Here is a 27,889-nt window from a genome sequence, read left to right as displayed (position 1 = left end):
CAGCCACGCGCCGCGTCCCACCCCACCCCTTCCTCTGGCGTCACTTCCCGCGCGGCCTCGCTTCCGCTTCTGTCTCTAGTCCGGTCATCTCCTTCCGCCTGGCTGTTTCCAGGGTAACTAGCCGCGCCGGTCGGAGACGGCTGTCGCCCGCCCGCCGTAAGTAGCTCAGCAGCGGGCTAGGGATGCAGCCTGCTCTCAGCGACCTCCTCGGCGGAAGGGAGCCCTGCCCTGCCCTTCTTCCCCGCGCCCGCGGAGTAGAGCAGTGCCCCTCCCCCAGAGGTGTTAGGACTGCCCGCCCCCGGGCCAGGAATCCCCCCACCCTCAGAGGCTGCTCCTCTTCCCTTCCTCCCCCCCCCACCCCCCAGGTTCTTGGGACAGTCCTTGACCCACAAGAGATCAGATTCACCCCCACCTCCGAGGACTGCATTCCCCACAGGGGAGAAAGTCTCCCCTCCTTATGAAGTGGAGGACTGTCCCAACTCTCCACTCCCCTCCAGCGGTGGGTCTCAACCTTTCCAGACTAATGGACCCCTTTCCAGGAGTCTGATTTGTCTTGTGTACCCTGAAGTTTCACCTCACTTAAAAACTACTTGCGTACAAAATTAGATATAAAAATACAGAAGTGTCACAAAAAGAACCAGGAGGACTTGAGGCACCTTAGAGACTAACAAATTTATTTGAGCATAAGCTTTCGTGGGCTAAAACCCACTTCATCCGATGCATGCAGTGGAAAATACAGTGAGAAGAGATATATACACAGAGAACATGAAAAAATGGGTGTTGCCGTACACACTATAACGAGAGTGATCAATTAAGGTGGGCTGTTATCAGCAGGAGAAAAAAGCTTTTGTGGTGATAATCAGGATGGCCCATTTCCAACAGTTGACAAGAAGGTGAGAGTAACAGTGGGGGCTGGGGGGAGAATAAGCATGCAGAAATAGTTTTACTTTGTGTAAAAGTGTCACAGTACGCTATCACTGAAAAATTGATTATGTTCTCATTTTTGCCATATGATTATAAAATAAATCAATTGGAAATTTAAATATTTTACATACATTTCAGTGTATAGTATGTACAGCAGTATAAACAACTCACTGTCTATGTGAAATATTAGTTTGTACTGACTTTGCTAGTGCTTTTTATGTAGCCTGTTGTAAAACTAGGCAATATCTAGATGACTTGATGTACCTCTGGAAGATATTTGCGCATGGGCCACGAGTATTGAAGGCAGGGGAAGGCTGTGCCTCCCCAAACAACCTTGCATGGCCCCACACACACTCTGCCCCCAGACTCCTTCCTGCTTCCCGGGTTGTGCTGCGGGGGGGCTAGAGGGCTAACGGTGGCTGGTCTGTCATCTGGGGTTGGGGGAGGGAGGCCATGCTGCCCGCCCGCCCAGCCCTCCGGTGCTGTGGGGGGCACCGCCCGCTCACCCCCCTGGCATTCCGGGGCTGGCGGGAGGGCAACACCACCCGCTCACCCGCCCGTCGTTTCGGGGCTAGCGGAGCCTGGGTAGCTGGAGGCGTGGGGGGGAAGCTGGCTGCCGCGCCAGGAGGGAGTGGACTCTGGGCTCCGGCGGGAGAGGCGGGGCCTCAGGCAGAAGGGGTGGTCCAGCCAGGGGCTAGCCTCCCTGAGCCAGGGATTCACCCGCCACGCATGCCTCTCTCCTGGTTGAGAGCCACTGCCCTTGAGGTCTCTGACTGACACCTCCACCCCTCAGGACAGTGGTGGGCAACTTGCAGTCCATCAGGGTAATCTGCTGGCGGGCTGCAAGACAGTTTGTTTACATCAACTGTCTGCAGGCATGCCTGCCCGCAGCTCCCAGTGGCTGCCATTCATCGTTCCCAGCCCACGGGAGCTATGGAAAGTGGTGCGGGCCTGCAGATGGTTGATGTAAACAAACTGTCTTGCGGCCCAGTAGCGGATTACCCTGACGGACCGCAGGTTGCCCATCACTGACTCAGGAGTAAAGCACTGTGCCTCCTGCCTCCCCTGGAACTGCCCCTCCCCCCCCAGAAGCAGGAGCATAGGGAATTGGTCCCCTCCCCAGCCCAGCAGAATAGGAGACTGAGTCCCCACTTAAGTGCGAAGGACTTCCCGCCATCTTCCACTCTTCAGAGTCCGGTGACCTCAAAGTATATTGCAGCCAGGAGGAAAGGATGGGGATTGATAACCCCCACACACTGGGTGTGGTGCAGCCCTTACAGTAACTGAGTAGTTGAGCCCATGTGTTCTCTCATTCTTTCCCACTAAGCTTCTGGTGGGCAACCCTACTGTTTTGACATGGTGCCCAGGCATCAGAACCATCTTCCTTGGGGTAGAAAGTTTTGGACCTGCTTGCCTTTTTCTAGATGTTTGTACAGTGTGTAAAGCATCTAGAGTGCTAGAGAGGAGCTTGATAACCTAATGAAACAATATCTAGATATGGAATTTATTTTAAACTTTTTATTACACCTTTCATCCCAAAGCTGCTCACGGACTACACATACCGCCTGAAAAACAGCCACCTCTGAGGTGGAGAGGACAGCAATTGGGCTGACATCAGTCATACAAGACAACAGTGGAAGGAAAGGAGTTTTGGCCAAAGGTACTAGGACAAACTCCTACTTATAGGAAAAGTGCCCTAGAATCTTTCATATCCACATAGAGCAGATAGGAGACAGGACTCATCCAAATAATTCCTTTATAGTATGAACGGCATAGATATAAGTTGCTAGAATTGAATTCGTCCTACTGAGTTATAAACCTGTGGTTCAAGGAGGCTGAAGGTATTTCAAACCTGATGTTTAAAACACCAATCTGTCTTTTGCCTGTTTAGTAATGTAGTTTGTTTTTCATGTTTGGGATAGGGATGTCATGAGGAAAGGAACAGTATAGTGACCGTACAGAGTTTTAATTGAGAATTCATGAACTATACTTCAGCATCTCTTTCTCCCTGTCTGTGTGCAGCCTTACTTTGTGGGATTGATTGGAGTCAGATCATGTCCACTCCTCCTCTCGCTGGGGCAGGGATGCCTCCTGGTGCTTTCTCAGGACCACAGGCTCAAGCAGCCCGAGAAGTGAACACAGCTTCTCTCTGTCGCATTGGCCAAGAGACTGTGCAGGATATTGTATTTCGGACAATGGAAATCTTTCAGCTACTGAGGAATATGCAGGTGAGACGCAGAAAGACCTTCCCTTTTCATACTCTTCTGTTCCTTTCCCATCTCCTACCAACTAGTTGTTAAAAAAAAAAAAAAAAAAAAAGGTAATACAGTTGGAGGTGATCGGGTACATCATAGCATGTGTAGAAAGTGTTTTCAGAATTTGAGGGGGTAGTTTAGCTTAGAGCAAGTTCTTGACCAAAGTGCTTTTAGGGGTGAGAATATGTTGTCTGTATATTGCTGTTGGATTATTTCTGTAAATCTGTTCTTCCATCCTGGTTGCATGAGCATTGTGAATTAGAGAAAATCCTCATTTAATGTACTGTGGGTACACGCTAAATGTAAGACTTTTGTCTTTATGTTTCTATTTTCTTTTAAGAAATAACAAAATTTGTTTGTATGCTAACTTCTTTTCTGTATTCTTGCTGGCCTTTGGGGATTATTTTGCCAGAGATCTTTTGGTCATCTTACTACAGAATAACATTTTCCATCCAAAACTGGGTGAAATTCTTAATGCTCTTTTTATACTCAGAAAGTGGTACAAGTAATTTTCAGTGTGAGGCTGGTTACTGAGTAAATAAACAAATAAACCCCAAGATGTAATTGTATTTAAAGAATAGAATCTGAGAAGATGAATTGGAATATAATCCTTTTATTTCTTCCTGTGACTATGATTTTATTTTTTAGTTGGACGTTCTTATATTGTAATTTTTTATCTATATCTAGGTATTTATGTCAAAAATTATTGCTAAAGCATTTTGATACTGAGCTTGATAACATCTCATAAAATTTTAAGATGGCATCCAATATCACATCTTCTACATCTTGCATAACCAATTTAAGCATTCTGATGTTAAGAGGAATAGCATTGAGTTCATCATTAAACAGTCCCAGATCTTGGAAGGAGCTTTGCTCACGTAAACTCCTACACCTGCACAGAACCCTACTGACTTAAGTGATGGCAGGAGCGCTTCTGTGAGGAGCACATTGTAGCGGTCGGGTCTAAAAATAAACTAATGGCTGCTAGTGGTCACTGCATATTGTAAAAAGACTGCATATTGTTAGGGTATTTGTAATAACTGTTAACATCACTCTTCTCCTACTGTTTGAAATGACCCTTTGGAAGCTTGGATTTTATATATATATATATATATATATATTTTTGGTTGCTTATGTTCTTCTCCTGCTGAGTTGAAGTCCTGTGCTTATTTTTATTTGTTTTTACTTGTACTAGTTGTATCATAGCACTTGTTTTGGGAGGTGAGAGAAATACTAGAGGCCAGGTACTTGTATCCGTGGGAATCCAACAATTATTGAAGTAAATGGGAGCTGAGTAGAAACATTTTTGAGTATAAGACAGAATTTGGCCAACGAAATGGAATAGCCTTTGTAAATTAATATATAACAAATTAAAAAGTTATAGCTGGAGAATTATTGCATTTCTAAGAGGTTTTCAGGAACTGTGAATCTTACTAGAGTTGCATAATTTTTTAATGAACAAGTTATTTTTTTAAAAATCCAGATTTAACTATGAAGAGTCTCATTTGAGCTTCTTCACTATATTTGAATAAAAGTAAAGTGAGAAGTTTTGTAAAATAACTGCAAGAAAAATATATATCCTTAAGGAGTATTGCTTTTAGCAATGACCAATACAGTTAGATTAGGTATTGCAAATCCTCTATTATTGTAATGACATTAATATGATGCTATCCTTAAGTTAAAAGTAAAGGTGAAAAAAGAACAATTTATTTGTGGACTAAATAAGAAAGTAGTACCAGTGTACAGGTTGTACACTATTATTAACAGGACATAATCTAGTTGTTTGAAAATGTTCCTTAGATCAGAAAGGGAGGATACAAAAAATAATTTCTGGATAAATTATTTTTACAACATTTAAACACAGTGAAAGAAACCATGGCTTCTATGAAATTCAATCCAATTCACATAGCCTTGAGCTGTTAAAACCCTTTGAGCTATAACTAGCAAATATATACAGTCTATCTTAGTTCTCTTTTCAACTCTTAAAGAAATGCTCACGCATTTGGTACAACTTAATGAAGTAATTAACTTAGATATAGGGGAAATAATGTTATTCAAAAATAAATATTTTCTGTGTTATGTAACAGTACTAAAACCACTTCTGTAAAGTAAAGTAATGCACATTGGAAAAAATAACCCCAACTGTACATACAATATGATGGGGCTAATATAGCTACAACTAATCAGGAGAAAGATCTTGGAGTCATCGTGGATAGTTCTCTGAAGACGTCCATACAGTGTGCAGCGGCAGTCCAAAAAGCATATGGGATGTTAGGAATAATTAAAAAAGGGATAGAGAATAAGACGGAGAATATCTTATTGCCCTTATATAACTCCATGGTACGCCCACATCTTGAATACTGCGTACAGATGTGGTCCCCTCATCTCAAAAAAATATACTGGCATTAGAAAAGGTTCAGAAAAGGGCAACTAAAATGATTAGGGGTTTAGAACAGGTCCCATATGAGGAGAAATTAAAAAGGCTAGGACTTTTCAGCTTGGAAAAGAGGAGACTAAGGGGGGATATGATAGAGGTCTATAAAATCATGAGTGGTGTGGAGAAAGTGAATAAGGAAAAGTTATTTACTTGTTCCCATAATATCAAAACTAGGGACCACCAAATGAAATTAGTGGGTAGCAGGTTTAAAACAAATCATAGAATCATAGAATAACAGAGTTGGAAGGGACCTCTGGAGGCCATCTAGTCCAACCCCCTGCCCAGAGCAGGACCAATCCCAACTAAATCATCCCAGCCAGGGCTTTGTCAAGTCTGACCTTAAAAACTTCTAAGGAAGGGGATTCCACCACCTCCCTAGGTAACGCATTCCAGTGTTTCACCACCCTCCTAGTGAAAAAGTTTTTCCTAATATCCAACCTAAATCTCCCCCACTGCAACTTGAGACCATTACTCCTTGTCCTGTCATCTGTTATCACTGATAATAGTCTAGATCCATCCTCTTTGGATCCACCTTTCAGGTAGTTAAAAGCAGCTATCAAACCCCCCTCATTCTTCTCTTCCTTAGACTAAACAATCCCAGTTCCCTCAGCCTCTCCTCATCAGTCATATGTTCCAGTCCCTTAATCATTTTTGTTGCCCTCTGCTGGACGTTTTCCAATTTTTCCACATCCTTCTTGTAGTGTGGGGCCCAAAACTGGACACAGTACTCCAGATGAGGCTTCACCAATGTCGAATAGAGGGGAACGATCACGTCCCTCGATCTGCTGGCAGTGCCCCTACTTATACATCTCAAAATGCCATTGGCCTTCTTGGCAACAAGAAGACAACAACTGTTGTCTCATATCCAGCTTCTCGTCCACTGTAACCCCTAGGTCCTTTTCCGCAGAACTGCTGCCTAGCCATTCGTCCCTAGTCTGTAGCGGTGTATGGGATTCTTCCGTCCTAAGTGCAAGACTCTGCACTTGTCCTTGTTGAACCTCATGAGATTTCTTTTGGTCCAATCCTCTAATTTGTCTAGCTCCCTCTGTATCCTAACCCTACCCTCCATCGTATCTATCTCTCCTCCCAGTTTAGTGTCATCTGCAAACTTGCTGAGGGTGCAATCCACACCATCCTCCAGACCATTTATGAAGATATTGAACAAAACTGGCCCCAGGACCGACCCTTGGGGCACTCCACTTGATACCGGCTGCCAACTAGACATGGAGCCATTGATCACTACCCGTTGAGCCCGACAATCTAGCCAACTTTCTACCCACCTTGTAGTGCATCCATCCAGCCCATACTTCTTTAACTTGCTGACAAGAATACTGTAGGAGACCGTGTCAAAAGCTTTGCTAAAGTTGAGGAATAACACGTCCACTGCTTTCCCTTCATCCACAGAACCAGTTATCTCATCATAGAAGGCGATTAGATTAGTCAGGGATGACTAGCCCTTGGTGAATCCATGCTGACTGTTCCTGATCACTTTACTCTCCTCTAAGTGCTTCAGAATTGATTCCTTGAGGACATGCTCCATGATTTTTCCGGGGACTGAGGTGAGGCTGACTGGCCTCTAGTTCCCAGGATCCTCCTTCTTTCCTTTTTTAAAGATTGGCACTACATTAGCCTTTTTCCAGTCTTCCGGGACTTCCCCTGATCGCCATGAGTTTTCAAAGATAATGGCCAATGGCTCTGCAATCACATCCGCCAATTCCTTTAGCACTCTCGGATGCAACGTATCCAGTTCCATGGACTTGTGCATGTCCAGCTTTTCTAAATAGTCCCGAACCACTTCTTCCTTCACAGAGGGCTGGCCACCTCCTCTCCATGCTGTGCTGCCCAGTGCAGTAGTCTGGGAGCTGACCTTGTTCATGAAGACAGAGGCAAAAAAAGCATTGAGTACATTAGCTTTTTCCACATCCTCTGTCACTAGGTTGCCTCCCTCATTCAGTAAGGGGCCCACACTTTCCTAGGCTTTCTTCTTATTGCCAACATACCTGAAGAAACCCTTCTTGTAAAAGGAATAAAAGGAAGTTCTTCTTTACTCAGCGCACAGTCAACCTGTGGAACTCCTTGCCTGAGGAGGTTGTGAAGGCTAGGACTATAACAGGGTTTAAAAGAGAACTGGATAAATTCATGGAGGTTAAGTCCATTAATGGCTATTAGACAGGATGGGTAAGGAATGGTGTCCCTAGCCTCTGTGTGTCAGAGGGTGGAGATGGATGGCAGGAGAGAGATCACTTGATCATTACCTGTTAGGTTCACTCCCTCTGGGGCACCTGGCATTGGCCACTGTGAGTAGACAGGATACTGGGCTGGATGGACCCTTGCTCTGACCCAGTATGGCCTTTCTTATGTTCTCAGGATTTCATAGTAGAGTCCTTTTTGCAGAAAGTTATGACTGTATTTCCTTTCAATATTTGGTGTTATGGAAATCCACCTTAGCCTCTTCTTTTCTGTTACGAACCACAGAAATGTGACACTGAGCCCTAGTCTACACTACAAACTTATGTCAGTATAACTACATCGCTCAGGGGTGTGGAAAATTCTCACCCCTGAGTGCTGCAGTTATGCCAACCTAACTCCTGGTGTAGACAGCACTTTGTCAATGGGAGGGCTTTTCCTATTGACGTAGCTACCCCCTCTCCGGGAGGTGGAGTACCTATGCTGAGTGGAAAAGATGTCCTGTTGGCAGGTAGCATTTTCATTAAGCACTATAGCACTGCAAGTGTAGACAAACCCTTAGTTCATCACTTTGATTCATGGCTGAGGTGGCCAGCTAGATGCAGAGATCTCTAACTATTCATGATTTAACTTCAGTTACAGAATTCATATTTATAGTTGTGAGTATGATCACCTCCCAAATGAAAATAATGAAACAAATTCTTTCTCTCATTTCCATCAGTGGGGAAACTTGAAAAGTAGAAGACATTTTGTTTTGTGATGAATGTGTATATGAGTCTGTGTAGAGAGCTTATTGTGGAAAAGCTAAGTTGATGAGGTGTATTTTGTATTAAGTTCTAATTTTGGAAGTTCTGTAAGAGTGAGTGCCATAGTCTAGGTCCAGACACCCATTCTCTCATCTGTGTCATGATGAATGTAATATATTGATTTCAATTACAACACAGAATACAAAGTGTACAGTGCTTACTTTATATTATTATTATTATTTTCATTACAAATGTTTGCACTGTAAAAAACAAAAGATATAGTATAGTATTTTTCAATTCACCTAATACAAGTACTGTAGTGTTACCTCTCTTGGTAAACAGTTTCATGGTTCCAGTAGGATTTAGCTGTCAGTGGAGAGAGAAGTGATCTTAGGTAACAAATGTTAACCCCACAGAGAGCTATGAATTTTAAAATTAAAGCTGGTCAAAAAATGCCAAAAAACCACAAAATTATTTCATCAAAATGTTGAATTTTCAAAAAGTTTCAATCCTTTATAAATTGGTCATAAACAGAAACAATAATTGAAAAATTTAGAAATATTTTTCCTAAAAACTGTTGTTGAAACTTTTTTTTTTTTAAATAACTATCTAAAATGAATTGAATACAGACTCCATTGCCTTTGCTAAGTGAGCAGACTGCTGCACTCTGCATTATGGAGCCTCTTTCCCTAATATAGTGAATATGTCTGGGGCATAAGTGTGTGGATTACTGTGGTCAGATCTGTGTATGATACCAGAGAGCACGGTTTTCTGATTAGTCACAATAGAAAAGATGTTAGCATTTGAAAAACTATTTGAAGATATTAAATAAGAAGTTATTGACTATATAAAGGGTCTGTGATTACACAGGACTTGGGTTTGGCATATAGAATCAGTAGATATGGTGCAGATTTTTAATGTAAAGAAAGTGGCTGGAACATCCATGACTGTTAGAAAATGTGAAAAATAGTTTTGTCAAGAACTTACAAAAATTAATTGCGATTAATCACAGGATTAAAAAAATTAATCGCGATTATTATTGTTTAACAGCGCGACTGGAATACCATTTATTTAAATATTTTTGGAAGTTTTCTACATTTTCAAATATATTGATTTCAATTACAACACAGAATACAAAGTGTACAGTGCTTACTTTATATTATTATTATTATTTTCATTACAAATGTTTGCACTGTAAAAAACAAAAGATATAGTATAGTATTTTTCAATTCACCTAATACAAGTACTGTAGTGCAACCTCTTTATCATGAAAGTTGAACTTACAAATGTAGAATTATGTACAAAAAATAACTGCATTCAAAAATAAAACAATGTAAAACTTTAGAGCCTACAAGTCCACTCAGTCCTACTTCAACCAATCATCCAGACAAACAAGTTTGGTTACAGTTTGCAGGAGCTAATGCTGACCGCTTCTTGTTTACAATGTCATCTGAAAGTGAGAACAGGCATTCACGTGGCACTGTTATAGCCAGTGTCTCAAGATATTTACGTGCCAGATGCGCTAAAGATTCATATGTTCCTTCACGCTTCAACCACCATTCCAGAGGACATGTGTCCATGCTGACGACAGGTTTCGCTCAATAACGATCTAAAGCAGAGCAAACTGAAGCATATTTATTTTCATCGTCCGAGTCAGATGCCAAAAGCAGAAGATTGGATTTTCTTTTTTGGTAGTTCGGGTTCTATAGTTTCCACATCCAGTTCCTCTTTTAAGACTTCTGAAAGCATGCTCCACAGCTTGTCCCTCTCAGATTTTGGACAGCACTTCAGATTCTTAAACCTTGGGTCAAGTGCTGTAGCTATCTTTAGAAATCTCACATTGGTACCTTCTTTGCATTTTGTCAGATCTGCTGTGAAAGTGTTCTTTAAAACGAACATATGCTGGGTCATCAACCGAGACTGCTATAACGTGAAATATGTGGCAGAATGCAGGTAAAACAGAGCTGGAGACATACAATTCTCCCCCAAGGAGTTCAGTTACAAATTTAATTAATGCGTTATTTTTTTAATGAGCATCATCAGCATGGAAGCATGTCCTGTGGAATGATGGCTGAAGCATGAAGGGGCATACAAATATTTAGCATATCTGGCACATAAATATCTTGCAACACCAGCTACAAAAGTGCCATGTGAATGCCTTTTCTCACTTTTAGGTGACATTGTAAATAAGAAGCAGGCAGCAGTATCTCCCGTAAATGTATACAAACTTGTTTGTCTTAGCGATTGGCTGAACAAGAAGTAGGACTGAGTGGACTTGTAGGCTCCGAAGTTGTACATTGTTTTGTTTTTGAGTGCAGTTATGTAACAACAAAAATCTACATTTGTAAATTACACTTTCACGATAAAGAGATTGCACTACAGTACTTGTATGAGGTGAATTGAAAAATGCTATTTTTTTTTACAGTGCAAATATTTGTAATAAAAAATAATAATGTAAAGTGAACTCTGTACACTCTGTATTCTGTGTTGTAATAGAAATAAATATATTTGAAAATGTAGAAAAACATTCAAAATATTTAATAAATTTCAATTGGTATTCTTATTCTATTGTTTAACAGTGCGATTAATCACTATTAATTTTTTAATCGCAGTTAATTTTTTTGAGTTAATCGCTGAGTTAACTGCGGTTAATCAACAGCCCTAGTAAAAAAGAACTTTTTATAAACACTTCATTTTAGTTGATGGGATAGAAAGTTTGTTTTAGTAACTTTTTTTTGTTTGTTTTATTTTGTTAACTGTTTTCCTTTTTAAATTGTTTGGCTTCTTAAGCTACCAAATGGTGTTACTTATCATACTGGGACATACCAAGACAGATTAGCAAAGCTGCAAGAACATCTCCGTCAGCTATCAATACTCTTCAGGAAACTGAGATTAGTCTATGACAAATGCAATGAAAACTGTGCAGGGCTAGATCCTGTTCCCATAGAGGTAAGTATTTTCTTTGATATGTATGATTGTTGGGTCTGATTTTTATTGTTTGTTTATGTTACAGTAGCACCCATTCCTTCAGATTGCTTGTTATACTCAGCTGTTGTCTCTGATTTTAAACAAGACTGTAAACCAGTGGTCCCCCAACTTTTTCTTTTGTGGCCTCTCTTACCCATAACGGAGCCTGTCCACCCCCTACCCCTACCCCCACAACTACGGTTGGGAGCAGGACCGGAGCCATAGTCAGGAGCCGGGGCCATGAGCAGAGCCACAGTTGGGGGCTAAGAGTGGGACTGGGGGCTGGGACTGGGAGCCAAGGCCAGGACTGCAGCTGGGGCCGCAGCCAGGGGTGAAGCCATGACCAGGACCCGAACTGAGGCTAGGGCTGGGGGTAGAGCAGGTCTGGGTGGCACTCCCTCCCCACCCCATGTGGGCTGTCCTGGGCCCCACCACGCCCCCCACCCGAGGTTCCTCTGCTCCCCCCGAGGGGGCGCACCCCACAGTTTGGGGACCACTGCTGTAAACTCTTCAGGGGACAGATTGTCACTTTGTGGAGCTGGTTGAAATTTTGAAGCTGGTTTTTTAATTAAAAAAAAAATTAAAAGAGAACTAAATTTTTTTCATTTAGATTGAATGAGGGTTTTTTTACTTTTGGAAGGATGAAAAATTTGAAACATTTTTTTTAAATGAAATTAAATTTCATTTCAGATTTTGGAGTAGTCTTTGCACAGTAGAAAAAAAGGAGAAAAGGTTTTGGGGTTTTTTGTTTTAAAAAGCAGGAGAGAGTGAGACAGAGAGACAAACTGGGGAAAAACTTACTTACTGTGTATCTTTTTTTATGCTTTTCCAGGGGAAAGAAATACATTTAGAGGGGAAAAAGTTAGAGTGGAGGTTTTTAGCCACTGCTTTCTCTCACATTTTTTCTTTTTCCAGTTATTTTCCAGTGGGGAAAAAGTGAGAGGAAGAACACTGGATGGAAAATCTTTCTTCCATTCCAAAATTCCAAAAGTAAATAGAAAACCTCAGAGAAAATGAGAGTTTCTCCTTGATTTTTTTAATCTTTGTCAAATCTACCTTTTTTTCCTTTGAAATTTAGACATGCCCTACTTACTCTGAGTTTACTGTGTAGCACAATGGGGCACCTATCCTCATTGGGCCTCTGGATACTATTGCTGCTGCTGTTACTACTAGTAGTAGATTTTTGGATTTTCTACACCGTTTTACTCTTGTATTTGGGGGCACTTTAATATAAACATGGTGTTATATGTTTTAAAATATTCACTAAACAGGGACAAAGAAATATAGGAAATTTAGGATCAGAGCAGTGGTCCATCTAGACCAGGGGCGGGCAAACTTTTTGGTCTGAGGGCCGCATCGGGTTTCTGAAATTGTATGGAGGGCCGGTTAGGGGAGGCTGTGCCTCCCCAAACAGTGAGGCATGGCCTGGCCCCTGCTCGCTATTTGATCCCGCCACTTCTCGCCCCCTGACGGCCCCCCCCCGGGACTCCTGCCCTATCCAACCCCTCCATTCCCTGATGGCCCCCTGGGAACTCCTGCCCCATCCACCCCCCTTCTCTCGGTCCCCTGATCGCCCCCGGATCCCCCGCCCCTAACTGTCCCCCGCCGCCCCATCAACCTGCCCCCCTCCTTCCTGACTGCCCCCCTGGGACTCCTGCCCCATCCAACCACCCCTTCTCCCTGATTGCCCCGGACCCTCGCCCCTAACTGCCCCCCACCACGTCATTCAACCCCCCCCCCTTCCTGACTGGCCCCCCGGGACCCCTACCCCATCCACTCCTCCTGCTCCCTGTCCCCTGACTGCCCCCCACCACCCCATCCAACCCCTCCTCTCCTTACTCTCTGCCCCCTCCGGGACTCCTGCCTCCATTCAACCCCTGTTCCCCGCCCTCTGACCACCCCAACCCCTCTCCATGCCCCTGACCATCCCCCGTACTCCCCTGCCCTCTATCCAACCCCCTCTCCCCCCGCCCCGCTCCTTACTGCCTGGAGCCGCGCCGCACAGCACAGAGCTCTGCAGCCCCGCCACCCAAAGCATTGCGCCGTGCGGCGGCGTGGCTGCGGGGGAGGGGGGACAGCCTCCCAGGCCAGGAGCTCAGGGGCTGGGCAGGACAGTCCCACGGGCCAAATGTGGCCCGCGGGACATAGGTTGCCCACCTCTGATCTAGACCAGTCTCTGACAAGATTACCACCCGCTTTAGAGAAAAGTACATGAAACCTTGCAGCAGGCTGTTATGGGATAATCCGCTCCATGGAAAGTTTCCTCCCAACCCCTGATAGATGGAGTTGACTTATGCCCCATAGCATGTAAATTTATATCCCTTCTTGGACATTGTTTATGGGATTTGGGTTTTTTTTAAGCATTTGCTATTATATATATGGATATTTTGTTTTCCATATTAATGTCCAATCCCTTTCTGACTCCTTCTAATTTCATGGCCTCAGTGATATCTTGTGCAATGAGTTTCATTGTGCTTTGTGTGGAAGAAGTTTAATTTTATTGGTTTTGAGTTTGCTACCTTTGAGTTTCATTTTGTTCCTCTTGTGTTTTATGAGACAGGGTGAACAGAAGCTGAATCTACTAGACCATTCACTATTTTGTGTCCCTTTGTCATATTCCCTCTTAGGGCCTTTAATTACCTTCTATTATGAAAGTGAAAACGTACAGTTGGTACACACAGTATCTTGAAGAGGTGGAATTTGGGCTGAATATAGCAAAATGGTATTGCATTGGTGAATGCAGAGAAATTGTCCTCCGGTTTAAAAGGAAGTGTGTGTGTTAAGTGAAGCACTCTTCCAGTTCCCAGATATCTATAACTAACATTCTATCAATAAAACTAGATTAAGAAAAGGTCGCATAACCATAACTCTGTCCCCTTGTGCATTGCTTTTGATGTAGTCTCTAATTACATACTAATACGATATAGTGTTCTACTTATATTAATTAATTTATATTAATTTAGCTCCCATCCTGCCACTGATTCCATCAGAACCAGTTGCAGGATTCTGGCTTTAGATTACATGTGAAGCATCTTGGAAAAAATTTTTTTTTCATTGTTGTTATACTCTGTTTTCATTGGCAATCTTTATTTACTTAAATGTTCTAAAATAAATCTCTCTTCAATTTATATATGTTAGTATAGTTGGTATCCTTGTACTGTTCAACTCCTTTTCAACCGACAGATCAGTACGTGAGGCAATTAACTATGAAACTGGCCTAGCTACCAACTTTCTTTGCCTGAATTTCCTGAATGTTGAGTGCTTAACTGTTCAATTTGAATGTTCTTAGTCGCTTTTATCAAAAATTACATTTGGTTTAGAGATCAAAGAAATTTCATAGTGTAGAATATTTGGCTGTATGCTACCAGAATGCCTTCTCCTTGCCTTGCAGGGTAGTAAAGGAAGCCCTCCTCCAGAGAACCTTAGTAGCTAAGTAGCTTCTGCCTTATAGGATGGAAATATTATAAGTCATGCACTTTCATTACATTTTCACTCTACAGCTTAGATGCACATATGTACTGTGGAATTCATTGGCTGTCCACTTTAAGAAGATTAATGAGAATTCTGTGCAAAATGTATTTCACGTGCATGAAATTCAATTTTCAATAGGTTAAATCAGAGCTAGTTTTCACCAGTATATTCAAAGGTGGTAATTTTAGAATGAGGACTCCTACATGCCAAATTTAAACTTCATGCCCACATCCATTTTACTTCTAGAGTTGTTAAAAAAAAAAAAAAAAAAAAAGGCATTTGATTTTTTTTTTAAATTGGGGATGTCTGAGGAAGATGGGAGGTTCCGCTCTTGTACTTTAAAATACATTTAATGTCTTTGCTCAACTTAAAAAAATAAAAACCTCCCTTAAGCAGAGACCAATCCTGCAAAGTTATGGTACAAGGGGTAACTGTTTCAGTAAGTTATGAATGTCTGAAAATGGGTTAGGATGGAAATTATCATGCTATCTGAGGTTTAACAGATATATTTGGACCGCATAAATGATTTAGTATTCATGATTTCTCTTCCTTTCACATTCCCTCAGCATAAATGGTTCAGTTTCCAATGTAGCTGAATAACAGATGAATGTGCATTTGATTGAGAACCTATTCCCTAATCCTTAACCCTTGTCTTCTCCTTACACATTTCCAGTAATTACTAGTCTTAGTTTTGGCTGTTCTCTGTTTAAATTTAAGAGGATCTTATTCTACTAGCAGCTTCATCTTTTCTCAGTGCCTAACGTCTGAGGACTCAGACATTGTGTTGACATTTAGAAGCGTTCCATATTCTCAATTTTTTTCAGAAATGGGAGTTTAAAGACAGAACAATGGACTGTGTGCCTTCACATACAAGTTCCATTAACTCTAAGATCTAATTCTAAGTTGTTGTAGGGTACTGCTTTTGAATCAGAGTAGTATTTTTTTGCTATGCAGAAAAATACTTTTGTCTGTAATTTTTATATGCAAATTGGTTGGATTTTCTTTTAAAGGAAGGATATGGGTGTTAAAGTTCATTTAGGACTCTTCATCAGATTTTGTGTTCAGACTGTTTCTCTTTACAATGGCAGTTTGTAGGAAATGATGAAACATGGGTTATTTGATCTGATCACAATGGAAAATATTTAAGACAAAATTCATATTTGACATTTTTCTGTTAAGATCTTTCTATTTGAATCAACCTATAATGGTCAAAAATACAAAGACATCATAATATAGACTTCTTAAAATATTAAAGGCTAGATTTTGCCTCTTTGTAAACCACAGCCCATGTTGAGGCCTGCATAAAGCTGCAGTGGCACAAGCATATGTCTGTGAGGCATTGTGCCTATTTGAAGCACAATACCCTTCCCTGGTGTATGGGGGTGCTTGCTGGAGCCATTCTGTGGGCCTTTGCGGGGGAAGGGAGGTGTTGAGTAAGCCATGTCCCCACCACCTCCCTTTAGGCAATTTGAACTTCCAGAGAAAGCAGTGATGTCTTTGCTCTCTTATGCACCTATCCAAAGGCTAAGGACAATCTGGCCCTAATATTGTACACCTGTAAAAAGAAACTTTCTTTCTTATCCTCTGTCTGCCACTGTTCCTCTTTCCCTCTTCTCACTTACTTCCCCTTCCTCCCCCCCCCACCAAAAAAAAAAAGGGAAACAAAGGAGTGGTTCAGATTAAGAACTCTGTATTTGCATATATTCCAGTGCAGAGCTCCCATTGCCCACTGAATGAGAGCTGCAGGGTTAGCATATTTTAAAATCAGCTTCTTATGTTCCTTGATTCTGTAAAAAATACTGTTTACAAGCTTGACAGTATTAAAATAATAATACTAAATAGTCCTTTACAAACATAAGCTTCAGATCAGGAAACTTGTTAAGATTTCTGTTTAATATATTTAAACTACTGAGAGCAGAGGTTTATAATGGAAATGACATTGGCACAGAAATGCTTCATTTTGACTGTATTGCCATAAATGTAGATGAGAAGTTTATTTTGGCCCCATAATTCTGGATATACTATCGTTCTCTTCAAATTTTTAGCATACATAGCAAAAATAGTTTTTTACTTGAACTTTAACATTTGGTTCACCTTCATAGCAACTTATTCCATATGTTGAAGAGGATGGATCCAAGCATGATGATCGTGGTGTTGCAAGCCAGCTTCGTTTTGCTAGTGAGGAAAGAAGGGAAATCATGGAAGTAAATAAGGTAACAAAGTTGAGATTGACTTGCATGACGCAGAAAATATGTTGCTTTGTCCATGTGAAGCTTGTATTACTAGATTGCTCCATAAAATGCAGTGTGTTTGCTATTTGGCCCCAAGTAACAAATAGTTCAGGAGTAAACATTTCTTGTGTATCAGGATTTCAGCGTTCTCCATCATAGAATCATAGAATATCAGGGATGGAAGGGACCTCAGGAGGTCATCTACTCCAACCCCCTGCTCAAAGCAGGACCAATCCCCAACTAAATCATCCCAGCCAGGGCTTTGTCAAGCCTAACCTTAAAAACCTCTAAGGATGGAGATTCCACCACCTCCCTAGGTAACGCATTCCAGTGTTTCACCACCCTCCTAGTGAAAAAGTTTTTCCTAATATCCAACCTAAACCTCCCCCACTGCAACTTGAGACCATTACTCCTCGTTCTGTCATCTGCTACCACTGAGAACAGTCTAGATCCATCCTCTTTGGAACCCCCTTTCAGGTAGTTGAAAGCAGCTATCAAACCCCCCTCATTCCTCTCTTCCACAGACTAAACAATCCTGGTTCCCTCAGCCTCTCCTCATAAGTCACGTGTTCCAGTCCCCCAATCATTTCTGTTGCCTTCCGCTGGACGTTTTCCATTTTTTCCACATCCTTCTTGTAGTGTGGGGCCCAAAACTGGTCACAGTACTCCAGATGAGGCCTCACCAATGTCGAATAGAGGGGAATGATCACATCCCTTGATCTGCTGGCAATGCCCCTACTTCTACAGCCCAAAATGTCATTGGCCTTCTTGGCAACAAGAAGACAACAACTGTTGTCTCATATCCAGCTTCTCGTCCACTGTAACCCCTAGGTCCTTTTCCGCAGAACTGCTGCCTAGCCATTCGTCCCTAGTCTGTAGCGGTGTATGGGATTCTTCCGTCCTAAGTGCAAGACTCTGCACTTGTCCTTGTTGAACCTCATGAGATTTCTTTTGGTCCAATCCTCTAATTTGTCTAGCTCCCTCTGTATCCTAACCCTACCCTCCATCGTATCTACCTCTCCTCCCAGTTTAGTGTTATCTGCAAACTTGCTGAGGGTGCAATCCACACCATCCTCCAGATCATTAGTAAAGATATTAAACAAAACCGGCCCGAGGACCAACCCTTGGGGCATTCCACTTGATACCAGCTGCCAACTAGACATGGAGCCATTGATCACTACCCATTGAGCCCAACAATCTCGCCAGCTTTCTATCCACCTTGTAGTCCATTCATCCAGCCCATACTTCTTTAACTTGCTGGCAAGAATACTGTGGGAGACTGTTTCAAAAGCTTTGCTAAAGTCAAGGAACAACACGTCCACTGCTTTCCCCTCATACACAGAGCCAGTTATCTCGTCATAGAAGGCAATTAGATTAGTCAGGCATGACTTGACCTTGGTGAATCCATGCTGACTGTTCCTGATCACTTTACTCTCCTCTCAGTGTTTCAGAATTGATTCCTTGAGGACATGCTCCATGATTTTTCCGGGGACTGAGGTGAGGCTGACTGGCCTCTAGTTCCCAGGATCCTCCTTCTTCCCTTTTTTAAAGATGGGCACTACATTAGCCTTTTTCCAGTCGTCCGGGACCTCCCCTGAACACCATGATTTTTCAAAGATAATGGCCAATGGCTCTGCAATCACATCCGCCAAATCCTTTAGCACTCTCAGATGCAGCGCATCCGGCCCCATGGACTTGTGCTCGTCCAGCGTTTCTAAATAGTCCCGAACCACTTCTTTCACCACGGAGGGCTGGTCACCTCCTCCCCATGCTGTGCTGCCCAGTGCAGTAGTCTGGGAGCTGACCTTGTTCGTGAAGACAGAGGCAAAAAAAGCATTGAGTACACTAGCTTTTTCCACATCCTCTGTCACTAGGTTGCCTCCCTCATTCAGTAAGTGGCCCACACTTTCCTTGACTTTCTTCTTCTTGCTAACATACCTGAAGAAACCCTTCTTGTTACTCTTAACATCTCTTGCTAGCTGCAACTCCAGGTGTGATTTGGCCTTCCTGATTTCACTCCTGCATGCCTGAGCAATATTTTTATACTCTTCCCTGGTCATTTGTCCAATCTTCCACTTCTTGTAAGCTTCTTTTTTGTGTTTAAGATCAGCAAGGATTTCACTGTGAAGCCAAGCTGGTCGCCTGCCATATTTACTATTCTTTCTACACATCGGGATGGTTTGTCCCTGTAACCTCAGTAAGGATTCTTTAAAATACAGCCAGCTCTCCTGGACTCCTTTCCCCCTCATGTTATTCTCCCAGGGGATCCTGCCCATCAGTTCCCTGAGGTTGTCAAAGTCTGCTTTTCTGAAGTCCAGGGTCTGTATTCTGCTGCTCTCCTTTCTTCCTTGTGTCAGGATCCTGAACTCGACCATCTCATGGTCACTGCCTCCCAGGTTCCCATCCACTTTTGCTTCCCCTACTAATTCTTCCCGGTTTGTGAGCAGCAGGTCAAGAAGAGCTCTGCCCCTAGTTGGTTCCTCCAGCACTTGCACCAGGAAATTGTCCCCTACACTTTCCAAAAACTTCCTGGATTGTCTGTGCATCGCTGTATTGCTGTCCCAGCAGATATCAGGGTGATTGATGTCTCCCATGAGAACCAGGGCTTGCGATCTTGTAACGTCCGTGAGTTGCCGGAAGAAAGCCTCATCCACCTCTTCCCCCTGGTCCGGTGGTCTATAGCAGACTCCCACCACAACATCACCCTTGTTGCTCACACTTCTAAACTTAATCCAGAGACTCTCAGGTTTTTCTACAGTTTAATACCAGATCTCTGAGCAGTCATACTGCTCTCTTACATACACTGCAACTCCCCCACCTTTTCTGCCCTGCCTGTCCTTCCTGAACAGTTTATATCCATCTCCATGACAGTACTCCAGTCATGTGAGTTATCCCACCAAGTCTCTGTTATTCCAATCACATCATAATTCCTTGACTGTGCCAGGACTTCCAGTTCTCCCTGCTTATTTCCCAGGCTTCTTGCATTTGTGTATAGGCACTTGAGATAACTTGCTGTTTGTCCTGCTTTCTTAGTATGAGGCAGGAGCCCTCCCCTCTCGCGCTCTCCTGCTCGTGCTTCCTCCCAGTATCCCACGTCCCCACTTACCTCAGGGCTTTGGTCTCCTTCCCCCGGTGAACCTACTTTAAAGTCCTTCTCACTAGGTTAGCCAGCCTGCTTGCAAAGATGCTCTTCCCTCTCTTCGTGAGGTGGAGCCCGTCTCTGCCTAGCACTCCTCCTTCTTGGAACACCATCCTATGGTCAAAGAATCCAAAGCCTTCTCTCCAACACCACCTGCGTAGCCCTTCATTGACTTCCACGATTCGACAGTCTCTACCCAGGCCTTTTCTTTCCACAGGGAGGATGGACGAGAACACCACTTGCACCTCAAACTCCTTTATCCTTCTTCCCAGAGCCACGTAGTCGGCAGTGATCCGCTCAAGGTCATTCTTGGCAGTATCATTGGTGCCCACGTAGAGAAGCAGGAAGGGGTAGCAATCCGAGGGCTTGATGAGTCTCGGCAGTCCCTCCGTCACATCGTGAATCCTTGCTCTTGGCAAGCAGCAGACTTCTCGGTTTTCCTGGTTGGGGCAGCAGATAGATGACTCAGTTCCCCTGAGGAGAGAGTCCCCGACCACCACCACCCGCCTCTTTCTCTTGGGAGCGGTGGTCGTGGAACCCCGATCCCTAGGACAGTGCATCTCATGCCTTCCAATCAGCGGAGTCCCTTCTGTTCCCTTCCCTCAGATGTATCATCTAGTCCACTCTCCGCATTAGTTCCTGTGGAGAGAACATGAAAACGGTTGCTTACCTGTGTTAGGGGGCTTATTCCTTCACCCACTTACTTCCCTGGTCCTTCTCACATGAACAGAGAGCAACAATACCCGAAGTCCAAAGGTGCAAACAATTCGATGTTTACTGGGGTGAACTTCCAGCAAGCATGATTCCAGTTTCCTTCCTTAGTATCCTCCTTCCCAGCTCTGGCACCACAGAGCCTTACACCTGTGTCCCTGTTCCCATTCCTGCCCTTAGCAAAACATGATTCCAATTTCCTTACTCCCATTTCCCCCTTTAGCAAAACATGATTCCAATTTCCTTACCCCCATTCCTTGTTCCCATCTCCCCCACCCACACACCCATCCCCTCCCACCCATGCCCACTCACTTCCTCATTGACTACAGATTATATAGTAAAACTTCAGTTCTGCTTAGCTATACCTTAACCAATCATTTTCCTGAAATTTAACTAACCAATCCTAACATATTGTAACATGATTATGTAACCAATTATATCCCACCACCTTAATTAGTTTACACCCAGCAAAATTAATTATACAGCAGACAGGAACAATCACAGACCCAGACAGAGATTATACAGACAAACAATAGCAAAGTGGGAACTATAGTGACAAAACAATACAGAAGTGAGGATTTCACATCCCAGTATTGATAAGTGAGTTCTTGCCAGACAGGATGCTGTTTCCTTTTACATTTTCTAGGCACTTCCCTTTCTCTGGAGGTGATAGGCATTATCAGGACAGGATTGTATTCCTAACAGCCCAATAGCACCTTCTTTCAATGTGACTAGTTTGGAATGTGAGGATGTGACCGGTCGCTTCGTAGCTTATGGCTGCCTCTGCTGCTTAGCCAAAGGCCTTAGCCTAAGCACAGGGCCTCAGACTGTCACAGTAAGAAAAGGCCCTTACACCGGCAGACAGTGATTTTGATTCTCTTTTTTACCTCTATAACTAGCCAAGTGATAAGAATACACCTAAATTCTTAGAGTATAGGCCTTTACAGACAGGCCTGAATATCTATATCCTAACAACCTGTATCTGCGTTGCTGGTACATGGATGCACCCCTTTCTTCTTCTGGAGGTCACATGCTGCCAAATTTCTTCACTGTCCTCCTGTCCCCGCTGCACAGCCTGCTCTGAATCTTCAGAACATTGTGTTCGTAGAAGCATATCCTGACGTCTGTCCAGGAAATCTTCCGTTTCTCTTATGCAACGCAGGGTCGATACTTGTTTCTCCAGACCTTGAACCTTCTCTTCCAATATGGAGACCAGCTTGCAGTTTGTACAGACAAAGTCGCTTCTGTCCTGTGGCAGAAAGACAAACATGGCACATCCGGTTTGTTCAGCAATTTTTGATTTTGTTCTACTGGTTGATTGCAGAGTTAAGGCACCCCAACAATCAAAACTGTGTTGCTCTCTACAATGTTTCCTACCAGTGCTGTGAGATTTTCATGAATGAGGTACATTTGGGTTTGTACCTAGTAGTTCTATTTAGTGTTTGGCGAGCAGAGTGGGATGAGATCATAGTTGGGTTCTCTGTGGCTTTGAAGCTTCTCCAGGAATGGTGGATAGCAGAATGTATATACAATGTAAGATGTGAAAATATTATCAGAACTATGTTGTGGATTAATAATGAACTGTAGGGCTGCCACTCCAACACCTTTCATGAGTAATAAATTCCTTGTTTGAAGGAAAAAAAAAAAGGGTCTGCTTTTTGTATTTCGAGAAATTGAAGAAGAGCTTTTCTTTTGTCAAGTGTAGCATTTATGAAACACTAACTGGTTCAAGAAAATGTATCAGATATGCTAAAGATGCTGTTAAATTTTCAGTCTGAATGGCAGGTATAGTTACTAATTAAAATTTTATTCAAATCAGTGTAGAAAGGTTACTAAAATATACAGCATCACTAAAGCACAAGTAGTTGGTCCTTCAAATTGTAAAACATAAAGATAGGATTGAATATTTGAAGGGCTGGAATAGACATGTAAATACTAAGCAGAAAGCAGTACAGGTATATGTAAAATAGACAGAAAACAACTGAACAAAAGAAATATCTAGATTCCAAGTAATTAAAATAAGTGGTAGAGGGAAATACCAGAAAATCCACTGAAAATATTTCTTTGATGTTTCAACTTTTCAATTCCCAATTAGAGAGGGAAAGATATTACGTAAAACCCTATATTTATTCACACACTGTATAGGCAAAAACATGGGGACAGCATGTGAATTGAGAGAAAAGCAACTGAAAGCTTTTCTGTTGTATTTTATCTTCTTATATGTTGATGTAGCGGGATTGTATATATTAAATCCTGTATAATTTTATACTGTGAATTTATGCACATTTATTTGCAATCTTTAACTGTTAATAAACATAACTGTCTGTATTTACTGTGTGTTTGATAGTTTTATGACATGTTTTTACCCTTGTTGTTTTACTTGTATGCAAATTGGTTTTTTAAACCTCCTTGGCATGATCTTGTGGAATTTCATAAATGTTTAAGCTTTCTTTTAGCAAATTAAATTAATAATAATAGAAATGTAGGACTGGAAAGGATCTCAATAGGCCATCTAGTCCAGTCCCCTGCACTGAGGCAAAACTGAGTACTATATCTAGACCTCCCTGACAGGTGTTTGTTTAACCTCTCCTTAAAAACCTCTGATGACAGAGATTCTATAACCTCCCTAGGTAATTTGTTTCAGTACTTAACTACCATTACACTTAGGAAGTTTTTCCTAATGTCTAACCTAAATCTCCCTTGCTGCAATTTAACCCCATTACTGCTTATCTGTCCTCAGTGGATAATGAGAGCAATTTATCACCCTCTTCTTTATGACAATCTTTTATGTACTGGAAGACTGTTATCCTGTCCCCTCTCAGTCTTCTGTTCTCCAGACTAAACAAACCCAATTTTTTTCAGTCTTTCCTTGTAAGTCATATTTTCTAGACGTTTAGTCACCTTTGTTGCTCTCCTCTGGACTTTCTCCAGTTTATCTACATCGAAGTGTGGTGCCCAGAACTGGACACAGTACTTCAGTTGAGGCCATATCAGTGCTGAATGGAAAAATTACATCTAGTGTCTTGCTTGCAACACCCCTGTTAATACATTCCAGAATAATGTCTGCTTTTTTGCAACGGAATTTCATTGTTTACTCATATTTAGTTTGTGCTCCACTATAACACCCAGATTCTTTTTTTCAGTACTCCTTCCTAAGCAGTCATTTCTCATTTTGTTTTTGTGCAGTTTATACTCCTGGGGGAATTCTGCACCAAAAAATTAAAAATTCTGCGCACAATATTTTTTTAAAATTCTGCAAAATAGTGCATATTTTATTTGTCAAAATAACACAATATAATGGTGCCAGTTTCCATTATTTTGATAATTTATTTCAAAATATCCACTAGCAAGTATGTCTGTAACAATACAGTCCAAAAAACCTGATTCTGGTAGAGTTTTTTTGACAAATAGATTCCTTATTAGGCATATTAATACAGAACTTTGAGTAATTCATTTAAATTAAAATACAGAACTGTATTTCCTGCACCTGTCAGAAGCAGCGCAAAGGCTTGGGGGGCATCAGGGGTAATGGAGGAGTTGAGGGAGAGGGAAGGAGCCTGGAGTGAACCTGGAGGGTTGTGGGGTGTGGGTGGGAGAAATATAGTATAGGTTTTTCATGGGGGGAAGGGTTGGGATTGTTAGGGAATTGAGGAGACTCCCCCATTCAGTCAGGTACATCTGCCCCTGTCCCCGTACTCCCCATCCCCATGGGTCTCTGCAGCCTCCTCCCCCATCTTCAGGCTCAACGCTGTCACCCCACTAGCTCCTGAGTCCATGCCTCAGTCTGTTCCCCCACTAGCCATTCTGACTAGTCTCTGACACCCCCGCAGCAGCCCTGTGTGCCCCACGCTGTCCTAATCTGGCTCCACAGGCAGGGTGCTCTGATGAAGTTCTACTCCTGGGGGAATTCTCTGCCACTGGGCATGCACAGATGTTTTTTTCCCCCCACAGAAAATGTATTCTGCCCCAGAAGTGCTGCAGTTCCACCTTTTGCCCACCAGAGGCCGCTGTGGTGCCAGAACAGCCAGCTGCATTCATGCTGCTAACTGTTCTGATGCCACAGCAGCCTCTGGTGGGCAAAAGGCAGAAATGCAGCATTTCTTGGGCAGAAATATATTTTCTGCGGGGAAGAACTTAGTTTGATGGGAGGGCTTCTCCTGTCGACATAGCTACTGCCTCTTAGGGCCTGTCTACACTATCCGCTGGATCGGCAGGCAGCGATCGATCCAGTGAGGGTCGATTTATCGCGTCTAGTATAGATGCGATAAATCGACTGCTGAGCGCTCTCCTGTCAACTCACCGCTCCACCAGAACGAGGAGTGCAAGTGGAGTCGACGGGAGATCGTCAGCTGTCGACTTACCGCAGTGAAGACATCGCAGTAAGTAGATCTAAGTACGTCGACTTCAGCTACGCTGTTCACGTAGCTGAAGTTGCATATCTTAGATTGACCCTGCGCAGTAATGTAGACAAGCCCTTAGAGAGGTGGAGTACGTACGCTGATGGGAGAAGCTCTCCTGTTGGCATAGATAGCATTTTCACTATGTACTAGAGCGGCACAGCTGCAGCACTGTAAATATAGACAAGCCCTGATTTTGCTGGTCCCCTAACCCTACGGTATTTGTGTACCGCAGAATGTAGAATGAATAGGATGCCCTATTTGCTGGCCTGCACATCAGTTGTAAATCGGGGTTGAGCTGCTTTGGGAGAGCTGTTGAAAAAACTTGAACAGCTCTTTTCCTCACACTATGCCTGGTTCAGACCACTTCAGTTACAAACCCCTCGGGAATGGAGGTTGTTCAGAACTCTGAAATGTTTGTAACTCCGAACAAAATGTTATGGTTGTTCTTTCAAAAGTTTACAACTGAACATTGACTTAATACAGCTTTGAAACTTTACTATGCCAAAGAAAAATGCTGCTTTTAACCATCATAATGTAAATGAAACAAGCACAGAAACAGTTTCCTTACCTTGTCAATTTTTTTTTAAACTTTCCCTTAATTTTTTTTAGTTTATGTTTAACACAGTACTGTATTGTATTTTCTTTCTTTTGAGGGGGAGGGGGAAGTCTATGCTGCTGCCAGATTGCGTACTTTCGATTCCAAATGAGGTGTATGGTTGTCCGGTCAGTTCCTTAACTGGTGTTTGTAACTCTGAGGTTCTACTGTACTACTAATCCACCACTTTTCTAAGCACTCAATTCACACAAAATATGCTCACATAAATTTACCTGTTCCCCCTTACACCATTTAACTAGTTCAGACTGTGCAGTTTTTTCTTCCTACAGAAACATGCTTTTGTTGCTTTAAGGGCTTTGCTAATATCTTCTGATGCCCACAATCACTCAGTTTTTAAAGGAGCTTGTTTGTGTTGTGAGAGGCAAGGGTTCTGACCAAAAGACTGTTGTGAAAAGAAACAGTATTCCTACAGCACTCCTTAATTCCTGGTTTTTCTAATCCTCTAAGAATACATTTTAAAGAGAGCATGGCATTCAGTTGATGACGATGGGAGCACTGATGTGTGAGAGTAAACCCCCTGTGCTACATTATGTAGTATGATTATTTTTTTTTAATTGAAATTCCAATTACATAGTCTGGGCTTGATCAAACACCACTTGATAAATTCTTTCTTTTCACAGAAACTGAAACAGAAGAATCAGCAGCTGAAGCAAATTATGGATCAATTACGGAATCTCATTTGGGACATAAATGCCATGTTGGCAATGAGGAACTGAACTATGATACAATTTAAGTATTTTTTGTAATTATGAAAATAGACTTTCTTTATTTTTTTGAAAATACATAATTTCTTTTTTCTAAAAAGCCATTCATTTTCCCCTCTCCTTATCCCACTGGTATACAAAACTCCTTTAATGTTGCTATGTGGTTTCTTTTGTGATATTTAAATGTATTGGTTCTGTTTATGTAAACAATTCATCATGTAATTTGTACACACAATAGAGACTCATTTGTGTTTACTACAATAAGCTTTGTAACCTGTAGTCATATTTTGGTTAGCATTCCAATTCCGCTGTTTTGGGGGTTTTTTAAAGCTGACTTCAAAACTTGTGTTTTTAAATAAATTTCTCAATGTTTAAACAAATAAAGCTTTTGTTTAAAATATAGTCAGTATTCAAATACGTTCAGTGTATTTTCAATATTTTCAGTGGTCTGTAGTGAAAAACACTCAGGTGGGAAAGAAGGGAATGTAAGTGATACTAAGGAAATTTAAGATAAAGAATTATGGTTCTTATGTAAGTAATAATTGGATCCTAGGATGATTCATAATGGGAACATATGAATTGCCATGCCAAATCAGATGATTAGTTCATTTTGTCTAGTGTTGTGTGTCTGACAGAGGACAGAACTGGATGTTTCAGAGCAAAGTGCAAGAAGCCACATACAGAACAGTACTGGAATAACCTGCCTTTAGGGGATGCGGTAGTTTCCTCCTAACTCTTGTCCTTGACTAAAGAGTTACACATCCTGAAACATAAACATTTGTGTCTCTGATTTTTATCTTGTCTACTGTAACTGTAGATGTTCTTATTATCCTTTATATATGTCTAATTTTCTTGAATCCTTCTAAGCTATTGAATTCAGAGTTGTCTGTGGCATTGAGTTTGACAGATCAATTACGTAATTTGGTTTAAAGATAGTATTTCTTTTTATCAGTTTTAAATATATTGGCTTTCAGTTCATTGGATAGCACTCTTATTCGTATATTCTGAGAAGGGATCACCATGAGTGCCTGATTTCTTTTCCTGTATATCATTCATTTGTTCTATATTTATGCTGTCTCTAAATTGAGCAGTCTTATTCTT

General features: G+C 42.1%; 1 protein-coding gene across 2 annotated transcripts; it reads left to right on the top strand.

Moving 5' to 3' along the window:
* The first annotated feature begins 40 nt into the window (after window positions 1-40).
* On the top strand, window positions 41-27,042 carry MED30 (mediator complex subunit 30). Of its 2 annotated transcripts, XM_074942972.1 has the most exons (6): window positions 593-893; window positions 2,466-2,584; window positions 2,947-3,152; window positions 11,340-11,498; window positions 17,090-17,200; window positions 26,705-27,042. In XM_074942972.1, exons 3-6 carry the CDS (start codon window positions 2,979-2,981, stop codon window positions 26,798-26,800), a joined length of 540 nt encoding a protein of 179 aa, XP_074799073.1. In that variant the 5' UTR covers window positions 593-893; window positions 2,466-2,584; window positions 2,947-2,978; the 3' UTR covers window positions 26,801-27,042. The 2 variants fall into 2 exon arrangements, with proteins under 2 accessions (XP_074799072.1, XP_074799073.1); XM_074942971.1 differs by lacking the exons at window positions 593-893; window positions 2,466-2,584 and adding an exon at window positions 41-156 and having other exon boundaries at window positions 26,705-27,041.
* The last annotated feature ends 847 nt before the right edge of the window (window positions 27,043-27,889 follow it).

This window comes from Natator depressus, chromosome 2, assembly GCF_965152275.1.
Source record: "Natator depressus isolate rNatDep1 chromosome 2, rNatDep2.hap1, whole genome shotgun sequence".
Classification (NCBI taxonomy): Eukaryota; Metazoa; Chordata; order Testudines; family Cheloniidae; genus Natator; species Natator depressus.
Note: the sequence above shows the minus strand (reverse complement) of the source record. Positions and strands in the feature narration are given on the sequence as shown.